The sequence below is a fragment of the Hylobates moloch genome, unplaced genomic scaffold, assembly GCF_009828535.3.
Source record: "Hylobates moloch isolate HMO894 unplaced genomic scaffold, HMol_V3 SCAFFOLD_3, whole genome shotgun sequence".
Lineage (NCBI taxonomy): Eukaryota > Metazoa > Chordata > Mammalia > Primates > Hylobatidae > Hylobates > Hylobates moloch.
This window is the reverse complement of record NW_026652278.1, coordinates 102,272,940-102,295,298: the sequence shown is the minus strand read 5'-3', so window position 1 is coordinate 102,295,298 and position 22,359 is coordinate 102,272,940. Positions and strand designations below refer to the sequence as shown.

The 22,359-nt window shown below is 39.9% G+C and overlaps 2 protein-coding genes across 2 annotated transcripts in view; one reads left to right on the top strand and one right to left on the bottom strand.

Moving 5' to 3' along the window:
- The first annotated feature begins 1,243 nt into the window (after nucleotides 1–1,243).
- Nucleotides 1,244–17,136, top strand: PLA2G12A (phospholipase A2 group XIIA). The gene is made up of 4 exons (XM_032145420.2): nucleotides 1,244–1,694; nucleotides 12,463–12,539; nucleotides 13,505–13,670; nucleotides 17,003–17,136. Exons 1-4 carry the CDS (start codon nucleotides 1,487–1,489, stop codon nucleotides 17,119–17,121), a joined length of 570 nt encoding a protein of 189 aa, XP_032001311.1. The 5' UTR covers nucleotides 1,244–1,486; the 3' UTR covers nucleotides 17,122–17,136.
- Nucleotides 17,137–21,666: 4,530 nt separating this feature from the next.
- Nucleotides 21,667–22,359, bottom strand: part of MCUB (mitochondrial calcium uniporter dominant negative subunit beta) — a 142,693-nt gene continuing 142,000 nt past the window's right edge. Inside the window, exon 9 of the mRNA XM_058436632.1 lies at nucleotides 21,667–21,911. Within this exon, the coding sequence (XP_058292615.1) occupies nucleotides 21,834–21,911 (78 nt within the window). The 3' untranslated portion in view covers nucleotides 21,667–21,833. The remainder of the gene's footprint in view (nucleotides 21,912–22,359) is intronic.

Below are 22,359 nucleotides of genomic sequence, written 5' to 3'. Positions count from 1 at the left end.
CCTAGAGTCTCGCTCTGTGCCCCAAGCTGGAGTGCAGTGGTGCAATCTCAGCTCACTGCAACATCCACCTCCTGGGTTCAAGCGATTCTCCTGCCTCAGCCTCCTGTGTAACTGGGATTACAGGTGCCCGCCACCATGCCCAGCTAATTTTTTGTATTTTTAGTAGAGATGGGGTTTCACCATGTGAGCCAGGCTGGTCTCAGAGTTCCAGGCCTCCCAAAGTGCTGGGATTACAGGTGTAAGTCACTGCGCTTGGCCTGCCCAAACTTTCAACATTGCTCTGGATCTCACTGTAAAATTCTTGGAAACTGCTGTGATACTAAGATAACCAGATATTTATAACTGATACAAAGTACTACTGCAATAGTTATTTATGGATCCTGCACAATGCTGGGGGCAGGGTGGTAGGTAGAGAAACAAACGTCACTGTATCAAGTTACAAAATCCCTTGAGTAGGAAAACAATGACTTCCTTAAGATTTATTTTATTTTTTACTGTATTTAAGTTTACACTACTGTTTCTTCCTTACAAGCGGAGAATTTTATGATTTTTACTGTTGGACGATTTTCTTTTTCCGGAAAGTCTAAACTAGCATTTAGCTCGTCCTGATTAGAGTCAGGCACCGCCAAGGCATGGGTTGGCATCTTCCAGATCCCGCTCCCCCAGCCGCGGCCACAGCAGATCTGGAGGACCGGGAGAGGACGCGAGGACGAAAAGCCCTGCTCTGCGAGCTGAGAGCTGGACTCTGCCCACATTGCCAGTGGAACCACGTCTTCAAGCCGGAAACTCAGCTGGACCTCCCGCAGCGCTCTCTGCGAGGGGACACAGGGGTTATTTTCTCCGATGTTGTCCACACCCAGAAAAGCTTGTCTCTCGGGGCTACTGTGCTGAGCCCCGACTGGTCAGGTTAGGCCACCGGGGTTAGCTCTGCACTCTCGCTTCACGGTTAACAGCCTGGAGAGCTTTTTTAAAAAATACCGACTCCCACTGCCACCTGGGACAACGTAATCAGGCTCCCTAGAAAAGGGGCTCAGGCCTGGGCACTTTTTAAGGTTCTCTCGTGAACCAGGACCAAGGGCCTTGGGAGGGCGCCGCGGAGACCACGTGGGCATGGAGGCCCCGCCCCCGTTTCCCGCCCCGCGTGCCCCTCCCCCGGTTCCCCGCCCCCCAACCCCGCCCCCGCCCCCACCCTGCGCGTCCCGCCCCTCCCGTGCGCCGCTGACGCGCCGTGCTCCGGCGCAGGCGCACAGGGGACGGTCGCTGGCCCAGGTGAGCGGGCTCGCTGGTCCAGGTGAGCGGGCGCGTCCCTTCGGCGGCGCTGCCTGCCCGAGGCGGTTCCTGCCGGCTAGCCGGGAAGGAGGCGTGGATATGGAGCTGGCGGCTGCTGAGCCCGGGGCCCGCGCCGCTGCCTAGCGCGTCCCGGGGACTCTGTAGGGACGCGCCCCCCGCCGCGGCTCGGGGACCCGTAGAGCCTGGCGTTGCGCGCATGGCCCTGCTCTCGCGCCCCGCGCTCACCTTCTTGCTCCTCCTCATGGCCGCTGTTGTCAGGTGCCAGGAGCAGGCCCAGACCACCGACTGGAGGGCCACCCTGAAGACCATCCGGAACGGCGTTCATAAGATAGACACGTACCTGAACGCCGCCTTGGACCTCCTGGGAGGCGAGGACGGGCTCTGCCAGTATAAATGCAGTGATGGTGAGGGGGCACCCGGGCCCAGCGAGGGCTCGTGCTTTCGGGGGATTGGGGTGACGGAGGTCCTGGAGGTGTGAGTGACAGATGCAAGGCAGACCTTGACGGTGTCCTTCGGCTGTGGAAAAACTTAACCACTGCTAGAATCTTAACCACTGCTAGAATCTTGCCATTCTAGTGATTGAGCAAGCTGGGTACAAGTTCGCACCACTATTGTTAGAATGTGAGAGGTCACCTGAGTGTACTCTCCGTCCCATTTGCATTGCTTCTGAATTACCTTTTCCCCCCTCAATTGCACCAAGTTGCCCAATAACTTACTGACGTAGGAATCATGGGAATAGAGTGGAACAGACTGATTTTAGCTCATTTTTGCTTCTGTAAATTGGATGAACATGCGAAGCAAACTGATAATTTAAAAACCATGCCGTATTAACTTTCTCTATAATTGATATTAAATGGTTTTTTCCTGCAAACCCATAGACAATAACTTGCGACCTTTGTACAGACTTTTGGTGTACTCGAGTGTTGAGAAAGCGTTCCGATAACTCTTCTTTCCTTAGATATCAGTGACCCGCCTCGTCCTCATTGTTGGTTAACGTTAATACAGTTATTTTCATTTACTCTTTTAATATTTTTTGAATTTTCTCTTTGAACCTGAGAACGTGTTTGGTGGCAGTATGAGTACTAATCAACTCAGTATTTCAGGCAGAGATGGTTCTTTTGTAGCACATTTTTGAGTGCTTAAATATTTTAATAGGTCAGAAAAATATTGGACTTTTGTTTGGAAATTGAAAATGTTAAGAGAGCACTTGGGAGATCATGTTTCCAATAAGATTAGCCAAGGTTGGAGTCTCATTATGCTGGCAGCGGAAAATAATAGGGGATCCAGTGACTTCATTGTTGGAACCTGATTGTATAGGTGAACTTAAAAGGAACTGGTATCATGTAAACCTGTGATGCCACCTGCTGCCTGCAATTTTCAAGATAATTTCTAGTTTTATGTTAATAGAAGTAAAGGATGAACTGTATCTTGTATACTTTAAAGCGCTGAACAAGTGCTGAGACATGTTGCATTGCTTCTTAAATTTGTGCCTAAACGTTACCACCTAAACGTATGCTCCATAAAGATGTTTTTATTCTTGTAGAACTTGTTCGGAGGATTAAGTGCATAATTTAAGGATCAAATAGTTGCCTTTCCTGAAGCAAATGTTACAGTTTTACTTAGTCATTCCTATTCATTATACAAATATTTGAGTCCCAACTGTGCGTCAGATGTTGTTCTAATTTGAGATTCAGCAGTTAATAAAACAGACAAAAATCTGTCCGTGGAGCTTGAGTTCTGGTGAGGGAGAGATGGGCAGTAAACTAGTAAATAAGTAAAATTAGGGGAAGTGTGGAGTCTGATCAGGGCAGACGAGGGGCCATGTTGGAGGCAATTTACTCTTCTAAATGGGTTGTTCAGCAAAGGCCTCACTGATGAAAGAATATTTGAGAAGAAATCTGCACGTGGTAAGGGGGGGAATGTGGTTATTTGGAGAAACAGCATTCCAGGCAGGGGGAATAGCAAGTGCAATGGACCTGAGGAGAAAGGCCAGTCAAGGATGACTCTGAAGGTTTTGGCCTGAGCCAAAGAAAGGAAACAGTTGCCATTTACAGAGATAGGGAAGACTTGGAAGGAGTCGTCTTCATAAATTTATTAGTCTAGGGTTCTAGAGTTTATTTACCTTTAAAACATCCCTGAAGTTGAATGAATACCAGCCTTGTTAAAATACTGTTTTAATCTTTTTATTTTATTTTTTGTTAATATTTTTGAGGCAAGGTCTCCCTCTGTGCCCAGGCTAGAGTGCAGTGGTGTGATCATTGCTCCCTGCAGCCTCTAACTCCTGGGCTCAAGTAATTCTCCTGCCTCAGCTTCCCAAATAGCTAGGAGTATAGGCCATGCCCCCACTACACCTGGCTTAATCTTTCTTTTTAATCTTTTTCATCTTCTACAGACTTCTCAAAATTTACTATTTGGAGTTTAGAGGAAGGTCTCTGGCACAAAAAACAAAGGAATTTGAGAATTTAAGAAATGTTATATGCCTCAGTGAAAAAAATTTTTTTGTCTTAGTAAGTACTCTACGTTTAACGGACATGTGGTTTCAAGTCCAAGTCACCATACTGATAGATAATTGAATCTCAATGAAAAAAAAAAAAATTAGGCAGGGTGTGGTGGCTCATGCCTGTAATCCCAGCACTTTGGGAGGCTGAGGTGGGCGGATCAGTTGAGCTCAGGAGTTCGAGACCAGCCTGGCCAATATGGTGAAACCCCGTCTCTACTAAAAATACAAAAATTAGCTGGGCATGGTGGTGCACACCTGTAGTCCCAGCTACTTGTGGGGCTGAAGTAGGAGAGTAGCTTGAACCTGGGAGGCGGAGGTTGCAGTGAGCCAAGACCGTGCCTCCAGACTGGGTGACAGAGCGAGACTCTGTCTCAAAAATAATAATAATAATAATAATAATAAAATTGCTGTTACTGGAGCAGCCTCTCTGGAACAATGATTCAACCTTTCCTATATTTTGGAATTCAGGTGACCAAATCAGAACCAAACAGAACAATCCCAAATCTGGAGAAACGTGGTGATTAAGGGGTGTTTTTAGTTGCAAGAAAGAGAGCAAGAGAGCTTAAAAAAAAAAAAGAGTGAGTTAATGGTAGGGAGAGGTTGGTCAAATAAAGGGCACATGTCCTTGCTTTACCTGAGGGCCTGGCATTATGGAGACTTGCTCCCTTAGTTTTGGCCATCCTCTCTTGGGTAGGAAAAAGGCCTTATTGAGAGTTAAGTATTTAGGGAAATAAATTTGATGATCCGTTATTTTCTTCAACTTTTTTCTCCCTGACGGCAAGGAAGATTTAAGGAAGAAAACTTTTCGATTTCCTTTGAAAAATAGAACACAAAACTGGCTTGTAAATGTTTTTAGAATGATGAATAAGTCGTTAATTAATTCAGTGATGTATGTTTTCTAGGATCCCTCTGGCTGTTGTGCTGAGAACAGAAGGGGTCAAGGGAGTGGGGGAGTAAAAATGGAAGCAGGGTGATGCATGCAGGAGTCCAGACAAAAGACGGGTGATTTTGCTCAGGTTGGTAGCAACAGAGGTAATGAGAAGTAGTTGGATTTTGGATATATTTTGAAGGAAGGACTTAAAAGATTTGCTGATGGCTTGGAAGTTAGGTATGAGTTAAGTCAAAAATGATACCAGGCATTAGGAAAAATAATAACATATTTGTATGCTTTTGAGAATGGTTCAGTGGAGAGTAGAAATACTGACGAGGGAGAGAATTGTTGGAGTCATAGCCTTGGGTAAGTGAGAGGGGGTGGTTTCTAGTACATACTTGGAGAGTTTGGCCAAGAGCATATAGCATAGCCCTGTTAATAGAAACACAGGTAGAGGATATGAGCACTGATGCTGGTTAAGTGGGTGGATGTTCAAGTTCTCCTGATTGCCTGCTTTTCTCAGTAAAGTAGGAATCCAGGTCATCGGCTGACAGAGAAGATGGGGAATGGGGATGTTGGAGATTTGAGGAAAATAGGAAAGTGAACAGACTAGAAAAATAAAGTAATATAAGGACCTTTTGGAGATTAATGATCATGAATACTTAAAGTCTCAAGTGTTTGGGAGTGCAGGTTGGAATCTTACAAAACTCTGCGGTGAGACCTTTGTGTGACTCAGCAGACTACTTCTTGTGCTTGTCATCTGCTTCATATTCTGTCAGGTGAAAACAGTTGGTCTATTTGGAAGTATTTGCATCAAATTTAGAAAAAATACATGGAAAAGAATCAACTTTGTCTCAGTCTACAAAAATATTTAGATTTCAGCAGTCCATACAAATGATAAAACAGTCAAGAGAAGGAACTATTGCTTAAGTCAAAAATGGAAATTAATGAATAGTCTTTCCATGCAGTTGTACACAGTGGATTTGGTTTGTATCCGCTTACAAATTTTAGAGGACACATCATGGTGTTTTGATGTTACTCTGATTTTGTTTCTTCCATTATTGAGTTTTTGCTTTATTTGTAAAAACTGGCACCAGTAGAAATGCTAATTTTTAAAATGCTTAGCCATTTATAAAACTATAACAAAATTTAAAATATTAATACATTTGTAACATTGGTGTCTGAATCAACCTCTAATAAAGAACTGTCTATATAATTTGCCTTGTTCAGAAATAGCTATTTTAATTTAAAGGTGAATTTAGAACTTCAAAATACTTCAGAATTTCTCAGGAAACTAGTTACTTCCAAGTTTTCAGTTTTTTGCTGTGGATAAAGAATTATTTTAATTTCATCAAAGAATGTTTCCCATTTTTTTAATCTGGTAATTTATTGGGTGCCCACTGTGTGCTAAATATCTTCTAGGTGAGCAAGACTAAGTGCTTTCTTCATAGCAACTGACTAATGTTAATGTTAATTAGGTCAATAAATGCTAGAAAGAGAGGGGGTGCTATTTTAGATGGGGTAAGCAGGGAAAGCCTCTCTGAGGAAATGACATTAGGAGTTTGCCTTGAAAGAAACTAAAGAACCATACATATATGCCCCTTTTGCCATTTACACTGGGGAGCCAAACTTTTTACCAGCATTTATTTCATGGTGTTCTTATCCAGTTTTTCATGTACAGTAGATGTTGGCTCTTTATTACTTGATTTTTATCAACTTTTCTTCTTAAGACAGTTATAACCACTAGCCCTGTTTGACACAGCAGCCTCCTACTTCCTCGTACCTCCATTCTCATTTTTGCCAATTGACCTTCTCTGTACTATCTCTGTTCCTCTTTATTCTCCTATGGTGGGCATGTTTTTAGTTTTGCTGACTTCATTTGTGTCTGATCATTCTCCCATTCAAAGGTAATTATCTCTTATGAGAAAATGTCTATATATGTACATGCATGCATACTCATATATATGTATCACTGTCATTACACACATCATCAGCATCAGGAATGTTTTTATAGATTTGAAATCAGAGTCTATGGATTTAGATAAAATATAAAGGGAAGGAAAAATAGAAGTACTGCTGTTGTATTACATCGAGGAAGTATCTTTCTGATTTAAAAAAAAAAAAGGTAGGCTGAACGTGGTGGCTCACGCTTGTAATCCCAGCACTTTGGGAGACCGAGGCAGGTGGATCACCTGTCAGGAGTTCAAGACCAGCCTGACCAACATGGAGAAACTCCGTCTCTACTAAAAATACAAAATTAGCCAGGCATGGTGGCGCATGCCTGTAATCCCAGCTACTTGGGAGGCTGAGGCAGAGGAATCGCTTGAACCCAGGAGGCAGAAGTTGCGGTGAGCTGAGATCACGCCATTGCACTCCAGCCTGGGCAACAAGAGCAAAACTCAGTCTCAGAAACAAACAAACAAACAAAAAAAGACAATTGAGACACGTCTTTAAAGCCGTAGGCCCATATCGGTGGTCTGAGGGTGGTAATCTTTGCTTCTCATGGAAAAGGGTGAGGTGCCAGAAATCTCTAGACTGGCAGATGGGAGGGAGGGAGAATGTACAAGGTGTCTAAAAAGTTGGAAACATAGGATAAACATGTTTTATTTTCAAATGACACACTCAATATGTTTTTCATTAACCACTAGACACTTTTTTAGATGATATACTTCTAAATTTAAAACAGTCCAGTTGTAACCTGAAAATATATATTGTAAATACACTATTATTCCTGTTTCCAGACTTTTTGAACATTCTCTGGTGTATTTATTGTACTTTTTTCAGATTAACAACTTGACCTATTACTTATTGTGTATCTCTAGATATGTTTCTAAACATTTTAAACAGTTGATTGTCAAAACCCCTGACTAAAGAGAGTTTCATGATGAAGCTTGAGGAACTAGAATGGGCTTCCCAGGAATTAAATGCTGATCCAGCCTCCTTTTCTGTGAAGAGATTTATAGTGCGTTAGGGCAAAGAAAACTATAGATAAATGTATAGTTTCTCATGATACTCCTGTGAGAAAAACTGGTTACTATTTGATGACTTCACGGCTGCTTGGAGAGAGGACTCATCTGTAGTGGACCTCTGTCCTTATTAATATCTGCATCTTAAGTTTGTGAATATCTGGGAGCAACAGGCAACACTGGGTGAATAGCTCTAGATTTAAAAACTGCTCAGCAGTCGAGAATGGTGAACTGAAACTAACAAGATTGAATCTTATATACAATCTTATATTTAGGCTCAGAATTAAATTGCAGAAGTGCTAAGCCTCTAGCAGTAGGTATTAAAAAGTCCATTTTAGAAAGAACTGATGATTTTTTTTTTTTTTACTATGTTAGCAGTGAGGCACAGCTGAAACATACTATGTTAGGCTGTTTTAATACAAGTACTTTATCCAGCACAAAAGGTTAAAAAGCCCATCTTACCCTACAGTGTTCAGTCTGAGGTGCCGTATTTTAAAGAGATGCGACAAGCTAGAAGTGATCAGTCTTTGGAGGCTGATGAGTGCTCACCAAGCACAAAAGAGAGTTTAGGGCAAACAGCAGGGTTTCTTAATGGATAATCTCCATTTATAATGAATATTCCAACCGCCATGGAAATTAGCCTTCCAAGTCTTCTGTTCATTAATTCATCACATACTTATTGCAAAAATTCATCACAAAGTTATTCCAGGCACTGTTCTAGGCATTGGGAATCCAAAACACAAAAATGTCTGCTTTTGAGGAGTTTACATTTTAGAATGGGGAGACATAATGAAATAAGTAGATTAGTGATATAGTATGTTAGAAGGTCATATGTGCTACAAATAGTATGGTCAGGGAAGACTTGCTGAGAAGGTGAATGTCTTATTCTGTTCAGGCTGCTATAACAAAATGCCTTAAACTGGGTGGCTTATAAACAACAGAAATTTATTCCTCAGTTCTGGAGGCTGTGAAGTCCAAGATCAAGCATTTGGCAGATTCAGTGTCTGATAAGAGTCCACTTCCTTGTTCATAGATGGCACCTTCTAGCTGTGTCCTCACATGGTGATGGATGGTGCAGGGCAGCTCTTTAGGGCCACTTTTATAGGGCACAAATTCCATTCAAGAGAGATCTGTCCACGTGACCTAATCACCTCCAGTAGTCCCACCTTCTAATACCATCACATTGGTGATTAGGTTTCAACATGAATTTTGGGGTGATGCAAACATTCAAAGCATAGCAGTAAAGGAGAAACTAGTGTCAGGAGAAAGAGCATCCACATACAGGAAGAGCAGGTTCAAAGGCCCTGGGACAGGAGCAGACCTGCAGTGTCTGTGGAACAGCAAAGAGGAATAGGTTGAGGAAGAAAGGAAGAGAGAGACTAGGAAGAGGATGAGGTCAGAGAAATCATGGGAAGACCAGGTTATACAGGGTTTCATAGGCTTTATAGACTTTGGCTTTTGTTCTGAATAAGATGAGAAGCCATTAGAGAGGCTCTGAGCAGAAAAAGACTGGATCTAACATATTTTAATATGATCATTTGTGCTCAGTGTTGAGACTGGATTATGGGGGTTGGTGTGGAGCAGGGGAACCAAAGTAGGGCAAATAGTTAGGAGTTTATAGCAATAATCCATTGTGGCTTGGAGCAGGATTGGTAGTAGTGGAGGTGGTAAGAAGTGATTAGATTGTGTATATTTTGAAGGTAGAGTCAACAGGATATACTGTTGGATTGAACGTGGGGTATAAGAACGCAAGAACATAAGCAAAAATGGCTGACATTTTTGCTCTGAGCATCTGGAAGGACAGAGTTATTGTTAACTGAAAACAGGGAACTGTGAATGGAGCAAATTTGAGATGAATGTCAGGAGGGACAGCTTAAGTTTGAGATGCCCACTGGACCTTCCTCTGTAGGCCCTTGTAAGTAGTAAGCCAAGTCATAAACTGTTTTCTTAGGAATGAAGGACTGGGCTGGGCACAGTGGCTCACGCCTGTAATCCCAACACTTTGGGAGGCCGAGGCAGGTGGATCACGAGGTCAGGAGTTTGAGACCAGCCTGGCCAACCTGGTGAAGCCCCGTCTCTACTAAAAATACAAAAATTAGCCAGGCCTGGTGGCACACTCCTGTAATTCCAGCTACTGGGGAAGCTGAGGCAGGAGAATCACTTGAACCCAGGAGGCAGAGGTTGCGATGAACCAAGATCGTGCCACTGCACTCCAGCTTGCTGGGAGGCAAAGCGAGACTCCATCTCAAAAAAAAAAAAAGAGTGAAGGACTAAAAGTAGGAGATAAGAGTTGAAGGATCACGGTAACTCATCTATGATAGCCTGAGTCATCTACCCTCATCTTCCAAGGGTCCAGAAACAACCCTTCCTTATGGACAGGGCTGGAGAAACAAGACAAAGTGCTATCATTGGCCTTCCCTTTTCTAGACTCATCTTAACCATTCCTTTTTGTATACGTTTTTCCTTTAGAGCAGGCTATAAGTTTTGTTTTTTTGTTGTTGCTGTTATTGTTTTTTGAGACAGAGTTTTGCTCTTGTTGCCCAGGCTGGAGTGCAATGGCACGATCTTGGCTCACCGCAACCTCCACCTCCTAGGTTCAAGCGATTCTCCTGCCTCAGCCTCCCGAGTAGCTGGGATTACAGGCATGTGCCACCACATTGCTCAGCTAATTTTGTATATTTAGTAGAGATGGGGTTTCGCCATGTTGGTCAGGCTGGTGTTGAACTCCCGACCTTAGGTGATCCACCTGCCTCAGCCTCCCAAAGTGCTGGGATTACAGTGTGAGCCACCGCTCCCGGCCCAGGCTATAGCTTGATATCTTCATGAGGTTATACTACTCTCTTGAGGCTATGTATGGTGACCTTAGTTGAGCATGGAACTTCTGAGCAAGTCACTCAAACCGTTTATTCTTTTTCTCTTTCTTTTTTTATTTTTTTAAAATGTATATATATAATATATATATATATATGTATGTATTGTATATATATATATATATGTATATATATATGTGTATATATATATATATATATATATATTTTTTTTTTTTAAAGAGTCTCATCATTTGCCAGGTGGTTTGAAAACCTGGTCAGGCATTTTAGCTGGGATTACAGGCGTGAGCCACCATGCCCAGCCGAAACCATTTTTCAGTTATTACCTTGAGGGGTTACTTATTTTGATGGTTGATTACTGAAAGAGTTACTTTTTTACCCTCAATTTACTTTTGAAGGGTAACCTTGTCTTTATAAAATCTCCTACCAATAAATGTTAAATGAAAATTGGCAGAATACTTTGTGTCACTCCTATGTATCCAACTGTGGGGTTGTATTTGGAAACTGCCATGTCTTAGGGTAAAATACCTGGGAATATCTCATTTTAGAAGGCAAGATAAATTGTAGCCCCAAATATTTGAAAGGATTATTGTGTAAAATAGGGAGTTGGCTTATTTTTCTGTTTCCCCAAGGGGCCTAGGATTGTTTATAGGTAGAACTTAAAAGAAGGCAGAAGAATGTCTTAACAATTGATGTCATTTCACAGTAGAATAGGTTTTATCTTGATGTAGGAGGGTTGTGGGAAACATTCAAAGAGACAGTAGGTGACTGGTAGGTTGAAGTGATTTCTATACCAGCATACTTCATTTTAATGTGTTTTGCTTTAATGCACTTCACAGATAATTGTGGGGTTTTTGTTTGTTTGTTTGCTTTTTAACAAATCGAAGGTTAGCGGCGACCCTGCATTGAGCAAGTCTATTGGTGCCATATTTCCCACAGCATGTGCTCACTTAGTATCTGTGTCAGCATTTTTTAGCAATAAAGTATTTTTAAATTAAGGTCTGTACATTGGTTTTTTTAGACAGTGTTATTGAGTGCTTAATAGACTACAGCATAGTGTAAACAAAAGTTTTATATGCACTGGAAAACCAAAAAAATTTATGTGACTCACTTCATTGTTATATTGGCTTTATTGTGATGATCTGGGACTGAACCTGCAATATCTCTGAGGTAAACCTGTATTAAATGAGGTGAGATGTTTCTGAAGTACCCTCCAAAATTTAAGATTGCTATGATAATGTCGTCTTTTTCCTTGTTACTGAACCGTTGATGCTACTGGGGAACATTAGCCTTCCAAGTCTTCTGTTCTTTATAAGTACTTCATTAGAACTACGGTACTTCTGGAGTACCGTAGTTCACCAAGTATCCCTCCTAACCTTTTCCTTAGATGGCAAAGGAGTATATTTGTGGAATGGTTGACTGGGTGGGAAGGCAGCAGGCAGAATGCGTGGTCCTGTAATGTCTTGTAGTGCTAAGGGTATTGAATGATCATCAGATGACCTTGTCTTCCTTAGCCTTAGGCTTTGCCCAAGTAAACTGGTTGGTTAATGGTTATTGAGGTTTGTATGCAATGAAGCATTTGTGGGAGGTTGTGAAGATACTGTCTTAGCTCTAAAAAATAAAGTGTTAGAATGTACAGGAAACAGGGTGGATTTATCTTTCATACATATGAACCCTATCTGGCAAGTGACCTCTGAAATCTCCAGAAGTCCAGGATAAGCTTTTGTATGTTTCGTATGGCATAGGCTTACAAATAATTACATTTTATGAATTGCTATATATGTGTGTATATATGTGCACATTTGTATATATTCCTCACCACAGGAGAAATAAAAAGTCTAATTAGCATTCTTAATGCTCATCAGAATAAAGACATATGCACTTATGTTAGCATCCAAGTAAATATTAAATATTTCTAAGGCTAATGTAGCATATTGACCTTTTTGAATATGTATTTTACTTTTATCATATTTGAAAATTAATTATGATACCATTTATATTTTATAGGATCTAAGCCTTTCCCACGTTATGGTTATAAACCCTCCCCACCGAATGGATGTGGCTCTCCACTGTTTGGTGTTCATGTAAATATTGTCTTTTATTTGATAAGTTTTGTAACTGGTAAATCATGTAATACTTTTGGTCATATAAGACTATCAGCATGTTCTTAGATTCACAAATAATTTAGCTGGGTGTAAGAGTGATCAGGTTTATTAGATTCTTTTTGGCAAAACTAACAAAAGTAAATGAAGTAAAATTGTTTTATTTTTGAATCTTTATAGATGTTCATACTATTTAAATGATATTTCCTAATATCACATACATAGTTGAAAAGTTTGGAGTACAGAAGTACTGCTACTTAGAAAAAGTATAGATAAATCATGTTTTCTACATTAAAACAAGGCTAAGTGGGATAGCTGTGTGGTTGTTGTAGGAGAGACTGGATCTAAGCCAAGTATGGGAAAAAAATGTTGATGAGAATGATTCCTAGACACAAGGATTTTGTGTATATAAAGTTATTTAAAATAATTGAAGTTATAGATTCAGAGTAATAGTATCTTTGGGGAATGGAGAAATATTTAAAGATTAAAAAACAAAAAAATTTGAGTTGTAGGAAAGTTTTCTGTGATATTTCACATAAAGTAAATTTTATTTGGAAGGAGAGGCCACAAACACTTTGAGTATCCAAAAATCATACTTGCCTAGCCCCTGGAGAATCTTTAATGGACTTAGCCTTATCTTTCTTTTTTTAAAACTTATGTTTTGTGTTTTGGACAAATGGAAGTTTTGTTACTGACAGGTAACTGTGAGTGTTTTAACGCTGCAGAATAGGGAGCAATGAGGCATGGCTGAGAGAGTAACATGGGTGGGTGTGGGTAGGTGTAATGGGGAGATTTATAACACAGAAAATATCTGTAGACAGAAATGGATTTTGGAACTATCCATACAGCAGTCATTATCATTTATACCTATTTAGTCTATTTGAATGTGGTACTACCGAGGAGTTTTGCATTTCATTGACAGTAATCCATCCAAATGCCTTTTGCAGCTTAACATTGGTATCCCTTCCCTGACAAAGTGTTGCAACCAACACGACAGGTGCTATGAGACCTGTGGCAAAAGCAAGAATGACTGTGATGAGGAATTCCAGTATTGCCTCTCCAAGATCTGCCGAGATGTACAGAAAACACTAGGACTAACTCAGCATGTTCAGGGTAAGGATGATCTGGTGGCTTGGGGATGAGTGTACTTTTTAAAGTTTTATCAAATGCTCTATGTTTTAGTATAGGATTTACCAATAGAAATCTTTCACATATATTATCTATTGTGACACAGACTTCAATTTTCTGAGGTGAGGAGCTGATGATTTTGTAATCTAAAATGATTTATAGTCACAGAAGCAAAAAGCATTAGGAAACCTTGGGAGAGTAGGGGTGTCTAAGGCTGAGAGAGAGAAGAATTCATCTACCTTGTTCCCTGAAATATATCTCCAGTCATCATGTAAGAACCTAAAGTAGCTAAAGTTTGAAACTCTGATTCCAGTTGTCTTAGTCCATCTGGACTGCTACCATAGACTGGGTGGCTTATAGACAACAGAAAGTTATTTCCTACAGTTCTGGAGGCTGGGAAGTCCAAGATCAAGGCACTTGCAGATTTGGTGTCTGATGAGGACTCATTTTCTAGTTCATAGCAGATGCCTTCTAACTGTGTCTTCACTTAGTGGAGAGGACTAGATAGCTCTCTGGGGCCTCTTTTATAAGAGCACTAATCATTCACCATCCTTTGGAACTTAGACACCTCCAAAGGCCTCACCTTCTGATTTCATCACTTTGGAGGTTAGGATTTCAACATGAATTCTGGAGAGACACAAACATTCAAACCATACCACCAGTGAATTTAAGAGTATAGCACACTGGATTTGGAGTAGGAATTTCTAGAAGAGTTGTCTTACCTGTTTCTGTTGGGAAGGTCCCCAGATGACCCCCAGGTTCAGTGATTTACTAGAAGGACTCACGGGACTCAGCATATAGTTGTACTCACTGCCACGAGGTATTATGGTGAAGAGATAGAAAGCCAAACTAGCAAAGGGAAAGGGCCCTTTGATGTCATTTTTAAAAGAAGAATGATGATACTCACCTCATAGAGTTGTCATAAGGATGAAATGAAGTATTTGTGGAAATACAAATAAATCACCATTCAAATACTGGTAGTTACAAGATTTCTCTACTGTCAAGCCAAAGAACATATGATACACTGAAATCAGAAGAGGCAAGGCAGGAAAGGAAAATAACATTTTAAGCACTTATCGTAAGATACTGTGCTAGATATTTTATTCATGTTTTCATTTGATGCCAACAAAAACCTAAAGAGGTAGGTAGTGTTATCCCCATTTTTCAAGGAAGGAAACGAAGGTTCAGAAAACAGTAACTTGCCCCAAGTGAGCATTTAGCCTGGATTTAAAATCTCTGTTCTGTCTATTATACAGTATTCTCCAAATAGTCTCATATTATAGCCCTGATTCTAATATCCTAATAATTCATGTCAAGGAAGAAATCTCTGCTGCAGGTAATCTTTTAATTCACAGCCTCTGTATCCCTTTGCAGCTTTTGGCTAAGGTAAACTAGCTGTAAACCTGAAGCATAGATGGATTTATTTCCTGTTTTCTGATTTAAGAAGAATGTGAAACCAATCATCTTGTAACCTCCTATTTAATAGTCATAGCCTCTCCACTTCTGTGCTTGGTTATTTCTTAATGGCACAGTCTTTTGGAGAACTTTGAAAATGTTAAGATTTCGTAATGACAAGTTTCTTCCTTAACATTAATATTTTGAAATGAAAAGTATTTGGATAACTAAAAGCCACTCTGTGCTATATCTCTGTAAATGTAACATGTTAAGATAATCTCAGCTGGATGTTTCAGGTTTCTTAGAATAAGAAAAGTAAATAAATTACCTTTTCATAGTCTTCAAAAAATTTAAAAACCTGACTGTGGCCGGATGCAGTGGCTCACGCATGTAATCCCAGCACCTTGGGAGGCCTTGGCTGCTGTATCACTTGAGCCCAGGAGTTTGAGAGCAGCCTGGCCAACATGGTAAAACCCCATCTCTAACAAAAGATACAAAAATTAGCCAGGCACCTATAGTCCCAGTTACTCAGGAGGCTGAGGTGGAAGAATTGCTTAAACCCAGGAGGCAGAGGTTACAGTGAACCAAGATCATGCCACTGCACTCCAGCCTGGGTGACAGAGTGAGGTGAGACCTTGTCTCAAAAAAAATAAATAAATAAAATAAATAAATAAATAAATAAAATAAACCTGACTGGAGAAAAATACTTTTGATTTATATGCTCCCATATCCCCAAGTCAAATTAGGACATTGGTCAAAGAGATTGGATTCCGTGGCCGGGCGCGGTGGCTCACGCTTGTAATCCCAGCACTTTGGGAGGCCGAGGCGGGCGGATCACAAGGTCAGGAGATCGAGACCACAGTGAAATCCCGTCTCTACTAAAAATACAAAGAAAATTAGCCGGGCATGGTGGCGGGCGCCTGTAGTCCCAGCTACTCAGAGAGGCTGAGGCAGGAGAATGGCGTGAACCCAGGAGGCGGAGCTTGCAGTGAGCCGAGATCGCGCCACTGCACTCCAGCCTGGGTGACAGAGCGAGACTCCGTCTCAAAAAAAAAAAAAAAAAAAAAAAGAGAGAGAGATTGGATTCTGTTTACTTTAACCCTCTTAACTGATGTATGATCAGTCCTCAGAAGCCATTGGCCATAATGAAATGTTTTGAGGTTTCAATTTTTAAACTTTGTTTCTTCCACACCTAAAACATTTTTTCTTAAAATGCAAATTTAAGAGTATTATCAGACATCTCTATTAGGGATTATGTTTTTCAAATAAAAAGAAAGTTAACACTGATTAATCAGTGCTATTTTAAAAGACTCTTATTTGTCTAAACAATTGGGCCAGGCATGGTGGCCCACGCCTGTAATCCCAGCACTTTGGGAAGACAAGTCAGGAGGATTGCTTGAGTCCAGGAGTTTGAGACCAGCCTGGGCAACATAGTGAGACCTCATCTCTACTAAAAAAAAAAAAAAAAATTAGCTGGGTGTGGTGTTGTGTGTCTGTTTAAAATTAAAAATTAAATTTAAAAATTTAAATTAAAAATGAGCTGGCCATGGTAATGCCAACTACTCAGGAGGCTGAGGTGGAAGGATCACTTTAGCCCAGGATGTGGAGACTGCAGTAAGCTATGACTGCACCATGACACTCCAGTCTGGGTGTCAGAGTGAGACCCTGTCTCAAAAAAAAAAATTGGGTTGAACAGTTGAGTGCAAACAAAAAATAAGATGCATGAGACTAAAACTGGAAATCTGTAGATATATATGTGTGTACGTAAATATGCTACAGCTTGTGAGAGTTTGGTGACTTTCATCTAGCATACATTTCAGTGCTCACGAGGGATATGCTTGTTGCTGTGCTGTAATGTATAACATAGGTGAAAAGAGAGCAATGCAGTTGCCCAACAGTAATCCCATTTTCTTATTTTGCAGCATGTGAAACAACAGTGGAGCTCTTGTTTGACAGTGTTATACATTTAGGTTGTAAACCATATCTGGACAGCCAACGCGCCGCATGCCGGTGTCATTATGAAGAAAAAACTGATCTTTAAAGGAGATGCCGACAGCTAGTGACAGATGAAGACGGAAGAACATAACCTTTGACAAATAACTAATGTTTTTACAACATAAAACTGTCTTATTTTTGTGAAAGGATTATTTTGAGACCTTAAAATAATTTATATCTTGATGTTAAAACCTCAGAGCAAAAAAAGTGAGGGAGATAGTGAGGGAAGGGCACACTTGTCTTCTCAGGTATCTTCCCCAGCATTGCTCCCTTACTTAGTATGCCAAATATCTTGACCAATATCAAAAACAAGTGCTTGTTAAGCGGAGAATTTTGAAAAGAAGAACATATAACTCGATTTTCACAACCATATTTACCAAGAAAAGAGATCAAATATAAAATTTATCATAAGGTCTGTTCAACATTATCTTATTTGGAGATATGGGGAAATTATCACTTACAAATATTTGTTTACTATGAAATTTTAAATATGCATTTATGCCTAGAAGGAACGGACTTTTTTTTCTTTCATTTTAATTACACATAATATGTAATTAAAGTACAACATAATATGTTGTTTCTCTGTAGCCCGTTGAGCATATGAGTAAGTCACATTTCTATTAGGACTACTTACAAGGACAAGGTTTCCATTTTTCCAGTTGTAAAATTGGAACCATCAGCTGATAACTTTCTAAGGAGCAACCCCAGGATAGCTAAGTATTATGTAACATGCCTAGAAGGTGATGTGAATGCGATTCAGAAGCATAGCCACTCCCATTTTATGAGCTACTCACATGACAAGTGTCATCTTTTGCTATAACCTTTGCCAAGTTGGAGAAAAGATGGATTTAATGAGATAAATGAAAAGATATTTAACCTAATATATCAAGGCACTATTTGCTGTTATGCTTTGTTATTTATTTCCCAGCACTTGTTCCTTATCATAGATTTTTTAAAGACTGTAACCTTTTACTAACTGTGGTCTTACTAAAATTTGTGCTTGATACTGCTTTTCAAAAAGCCTTTAATTAGAGCCAAAAGGATGGAAAAGGCAAGATATAAAGAACTGCCTTTTATAGATTTCTTATTTACATTGAAAATTATTACCATATGTTTAGAGCAAATCCAAGAAAACTTCAACAGCTTCTGAAGATGTCTTATGAATGTTGAAAACTTTTCAGTCTCTTGGAAGGCTCAGTTATGTTCCTAGACTGGTCTTTGCTGATTACTAGTTGTTAAGCTTTCCCTAGCCCAGGACCTCAAGCCTTATATATCCTTTGCGTAACCCATGGCCAAAGTTATTAAGATGAACTGACTTTCAAAGTCAGAGAAGGACAACATAGGGAGAGGCAGTTCTTTGTAAGTCATTACAGGTAGAACAGGGCAGAAGGAAAAGTATGTTCTGGAGAAAGGGCCATGTTCCTAACTTTGGAGATATGTCATCGCCGGGAACCTAGTATCTTCCAACTTGAATTGGTGGCAGCTGTTCCAGAGAGACAAGGCACATGTATGCCTTATGGCTAAGTGAGCAAACTGGGTTTCCACTTAAATGTTTGGAACCCTCAATTGAATTTCAAACCTTTATAAAAGGTACAGTTTTGTAAGCCATTATTAATAATTAATGCTTATCGGCTGGGCACAGTGGCTCACACCTATAATCCCAGCACTTTGGGAGGCTGAGGCGGGTGGATCACTTAAGGTCAGGAGTTTGAGACCAGCTGGCCAACGTGGCGAAACGGCGTCTCTACTAAAAATACAAAAATTTGCCGGGCATGGTGGCGCATGCTTATAGTCTCAGCTACTCAGGAGGCTGACGCAGGAGAATCACTTAAACCCAGGAGGTGGAGGTTGCAGTGAGCTGAGATCGTGCCACTGCACTCCAGCCTGGGCAACAGAGCAAGACACTATCTTAAAAAAAATGGTTTATCAATATTTATTATTGAAATACTTGTCCAGGTAACTTTACACTTATAATGAACTCACAGATTTTGTTAGCAGCATTGGCTTTCTCAAAAGGAGAAACTCAGTATCTTTATAAAATATAATTCATGATCACAAATTACACAAAAATCAGTAGAAACAGTTTTTTATGTTCAGATTTTAAAAAACAACGGGATTTCACAGAAAAGTTGCAAAGATACATGGAGAGCTTCTGTGACTACTCACCCAGTTCCCCCAGTGTTAACCTTTTATTTAACCATGAAGCATTTGTCAGAAGCTAAGTAACCAGTATTGGTAATTACTATTAATGGAACTTGACTTTATTTTTCAGATTGTACTAGTTTTTTAATTAATGTCATTTTTCTTTTCCAGGATCCAATCTAGGATACCACACTGAATTAGTCGTCATGCCTAATTAGCCTCTGGTCTGTGATAGTTCCACAGTCTTTCATAACCTTGACAGTTTTGAGGAGTACTGGTCAGGTGTTTTGTAGAATATTCCTCAATTTGGGTTTGTCTGATGTTTTCCTCATGATTAGAGTGAGGTTATAGATTTTTAGGAAGAATACCAGAGGTGAAAGTCCTTCTCACTGCATCATGTCAGGAGTTACATGCTATCAGCTTGATGGTGTATTAACTTTGGACACTTGGTTAAGGTAGTGTGTGTTGGTTTTGCTGCTGAAAATTACTGTTATTTTCCCTTTCCATACTTCTGTTCTTTGGAAAACAGTCACTAAGTCCAGTCATGGGAGGTGGTAGGTGGGAAAGATTACATTCAACCTCCTGGAAGTGGGAATATCCATATGTAGTATTTGGAATTTTTCTATATGGAAAATTTGTCTCTCCCTCCCACCCTAATTTGTTTAATCAGTATGGACTCATGTATATTTTGTATTTTGGGTAACACAGTATTTTGTTGCTTAAGTTGTCCAGCTTGGCTATTAGGAGTTCTGCCAGGTTGGCTACTATGTCCCTTTGATGTGCCCATCCTTTTGATTTTTGAGCACTTCCTTACTTTCTGGCACTACAAGATGCTCCAGGTTAATCTTGTATATTCCCTGCCCCAACCCTAGAATCCCTGGAATCAACCCCTGCTCCAAAGAGCCCTGGTTCCTTTTGTTGGAGAATCATACTTAGAAACCAAGATCTGGGCATTAGATGTGCTTGTTGCTACTGGGATGTCACTGTTCGTAGCAGAGTTGAGAAATACGTATGTATATTAACCCATGCATATGTACACATCTATAATTATTTATGTGTGTACAAAGCTAAACATGAGTTTGTACTGCCGTCTTCAATTCAAAATTTGTCCCAAAATTTTGTGGCATATATTTAGATTTTAAAGTGGATATTTTCCCTATTGACAGAAAAAACAAGAACTAACTTTCAGCAGCTCTTTGCAAGAAATGTAATATTTATACTTTAATACTGCCTTCAAATGATGCCTGTCTCTTTAAAATCTTTTGACATAGTTCTTCCAGGGACAGATATGGCCGTATTTATTTCATAGATGGAGAAACTGAGCATAGAGCTGTAATGAAGACAGAATTGAGATACAAGGCCGAAAGCTAATTAAACACATCCTCACAGGTAGCCTGTCTTTCAGTGAACCTGTAGACTAGTCCAATAATACTTACTAAAATTAGTTGTTAGAGGCTGGGCGTGGTGGTTCAGGCCTGTAATCCCAGCACTGTGGGAGGCCAAGGTGGACAGATCACTCGAAGTCGGAAGTTCGAGACCAGCCTGGCCAACATGGCAAAACCCTATCTCGACTAAAAATACAAAAATTAGTTGGGCATGGTGGCACATGCCTGTAATCCCGCCACTCGGGAAGTGAAGGCACAAGAATTGGTTGAACCTGGGAAGCAGAGGTTGCAGTGAGCTGAGATTGCACCGCTGCACTCCAGCATAGGCGTCAGAATAAGACTGTCTTGGAAAGAAAAAAAATTGTTAGCCTAATACCAACTCTCTCTAAACTTAAAAGAGTGATTATTTCTCTCAGTATTTATAGAAGTATGAGATTATCAGAAGGTGTGATGCACAATGCTCATTATTTTATCCTAGTACAAGACAGGTATAACATCTAACAGTAAAGAAGATGGAATCTTTCTATAAAAACAATTCTGTTATTAATAGTTGACTGACTTCAGTAACTTTGAGGAGTAGAATGAAACTTATTAGGCAAGATCTTTCCACATACACTACATTGTATTGTTCAAAATTCATAGAAATTACTTGGAATATATTGATTTAAGCCTTATGTAGTGACTGTTGCTATATTTGAAGTAGCATTTTTAGTTTGCTGTTTTTCCTCACTGCTTAATCCTACAAAAACCAGCCATCTGCCTAAAAAATAAAAGAGCAAAAATGAATCAGTGCAACCGGTATATGAAAAATAATAGTTATTAATAAAACTGTAAAGGGATCAGTAGTGTCATCTTTTATATATGTCACAATGATGTTAGACTTTTTGCCTCAGGCTTACTTATTCAGTTTCCATATTCAGTTTCCATAACATCCTTCAAAAATCTCCTTGTTGACAACTTGACAAACATTTCTCTGTTGGCTTTCAAGTTTTAAGTATAGCAATCAGAATCATCATAGAAATTAGTATTTCTATGAATTATGTAAGAAAAAATATTAAACACCAAAATCAGTGGCCAAAATTTTTAAGTTGTAGAATTATCTCTGAACTTAACTTTATTCCATATATTTCATTCCTATGATAGGTGACAAGCCAAGACCTTCAGTTTCAATAAGTTCCACTTTTATTTATATTTTAAAATAATATATTGCCTTCGAATAATGCCTATCTTCTTAAAATCTTTTGACACATTTCTTCCAGGGACAGAGAGGGCTGTTTGTTTCATAAAGGAGACGTTGAGCACAGAGAAGCTGTAATGAGAACACAATTGAGATATGAGGGCAAACCAGTTTCAATAAGTCACTTTTATGGAAAACTATTCAGATATAGGAAGAATCAAGTCATCCTATCAGTTAACTTCGTGTATCTGAATTTTAATGGGTTTGCTGTGGGAATATTTTTCTTTGAGAGGGAAGAGAGCGCTTGGTAGGATTCCAGTCTATGTTGGTGGTTCTCAAACATGAACATACGTGAGACTCACTGGCGAGCTTTTTAAAACACACTGCTGGACCCCACCCCCAGAGTTTCTGATTCAGTAGGTCTGGGGTAGACAGGAGAATTTGCATTTCTAACAAGTTCCCAGATGATGATACTGCTGGTTCATAGACCGCAGCTTGGGAAGTTTAGGTAATCTTCAGTGCTGAAAATAACTAATGTACTGAAAGCTTGCTGTGGGTTCAGTACTTTCATAGGAGTTTG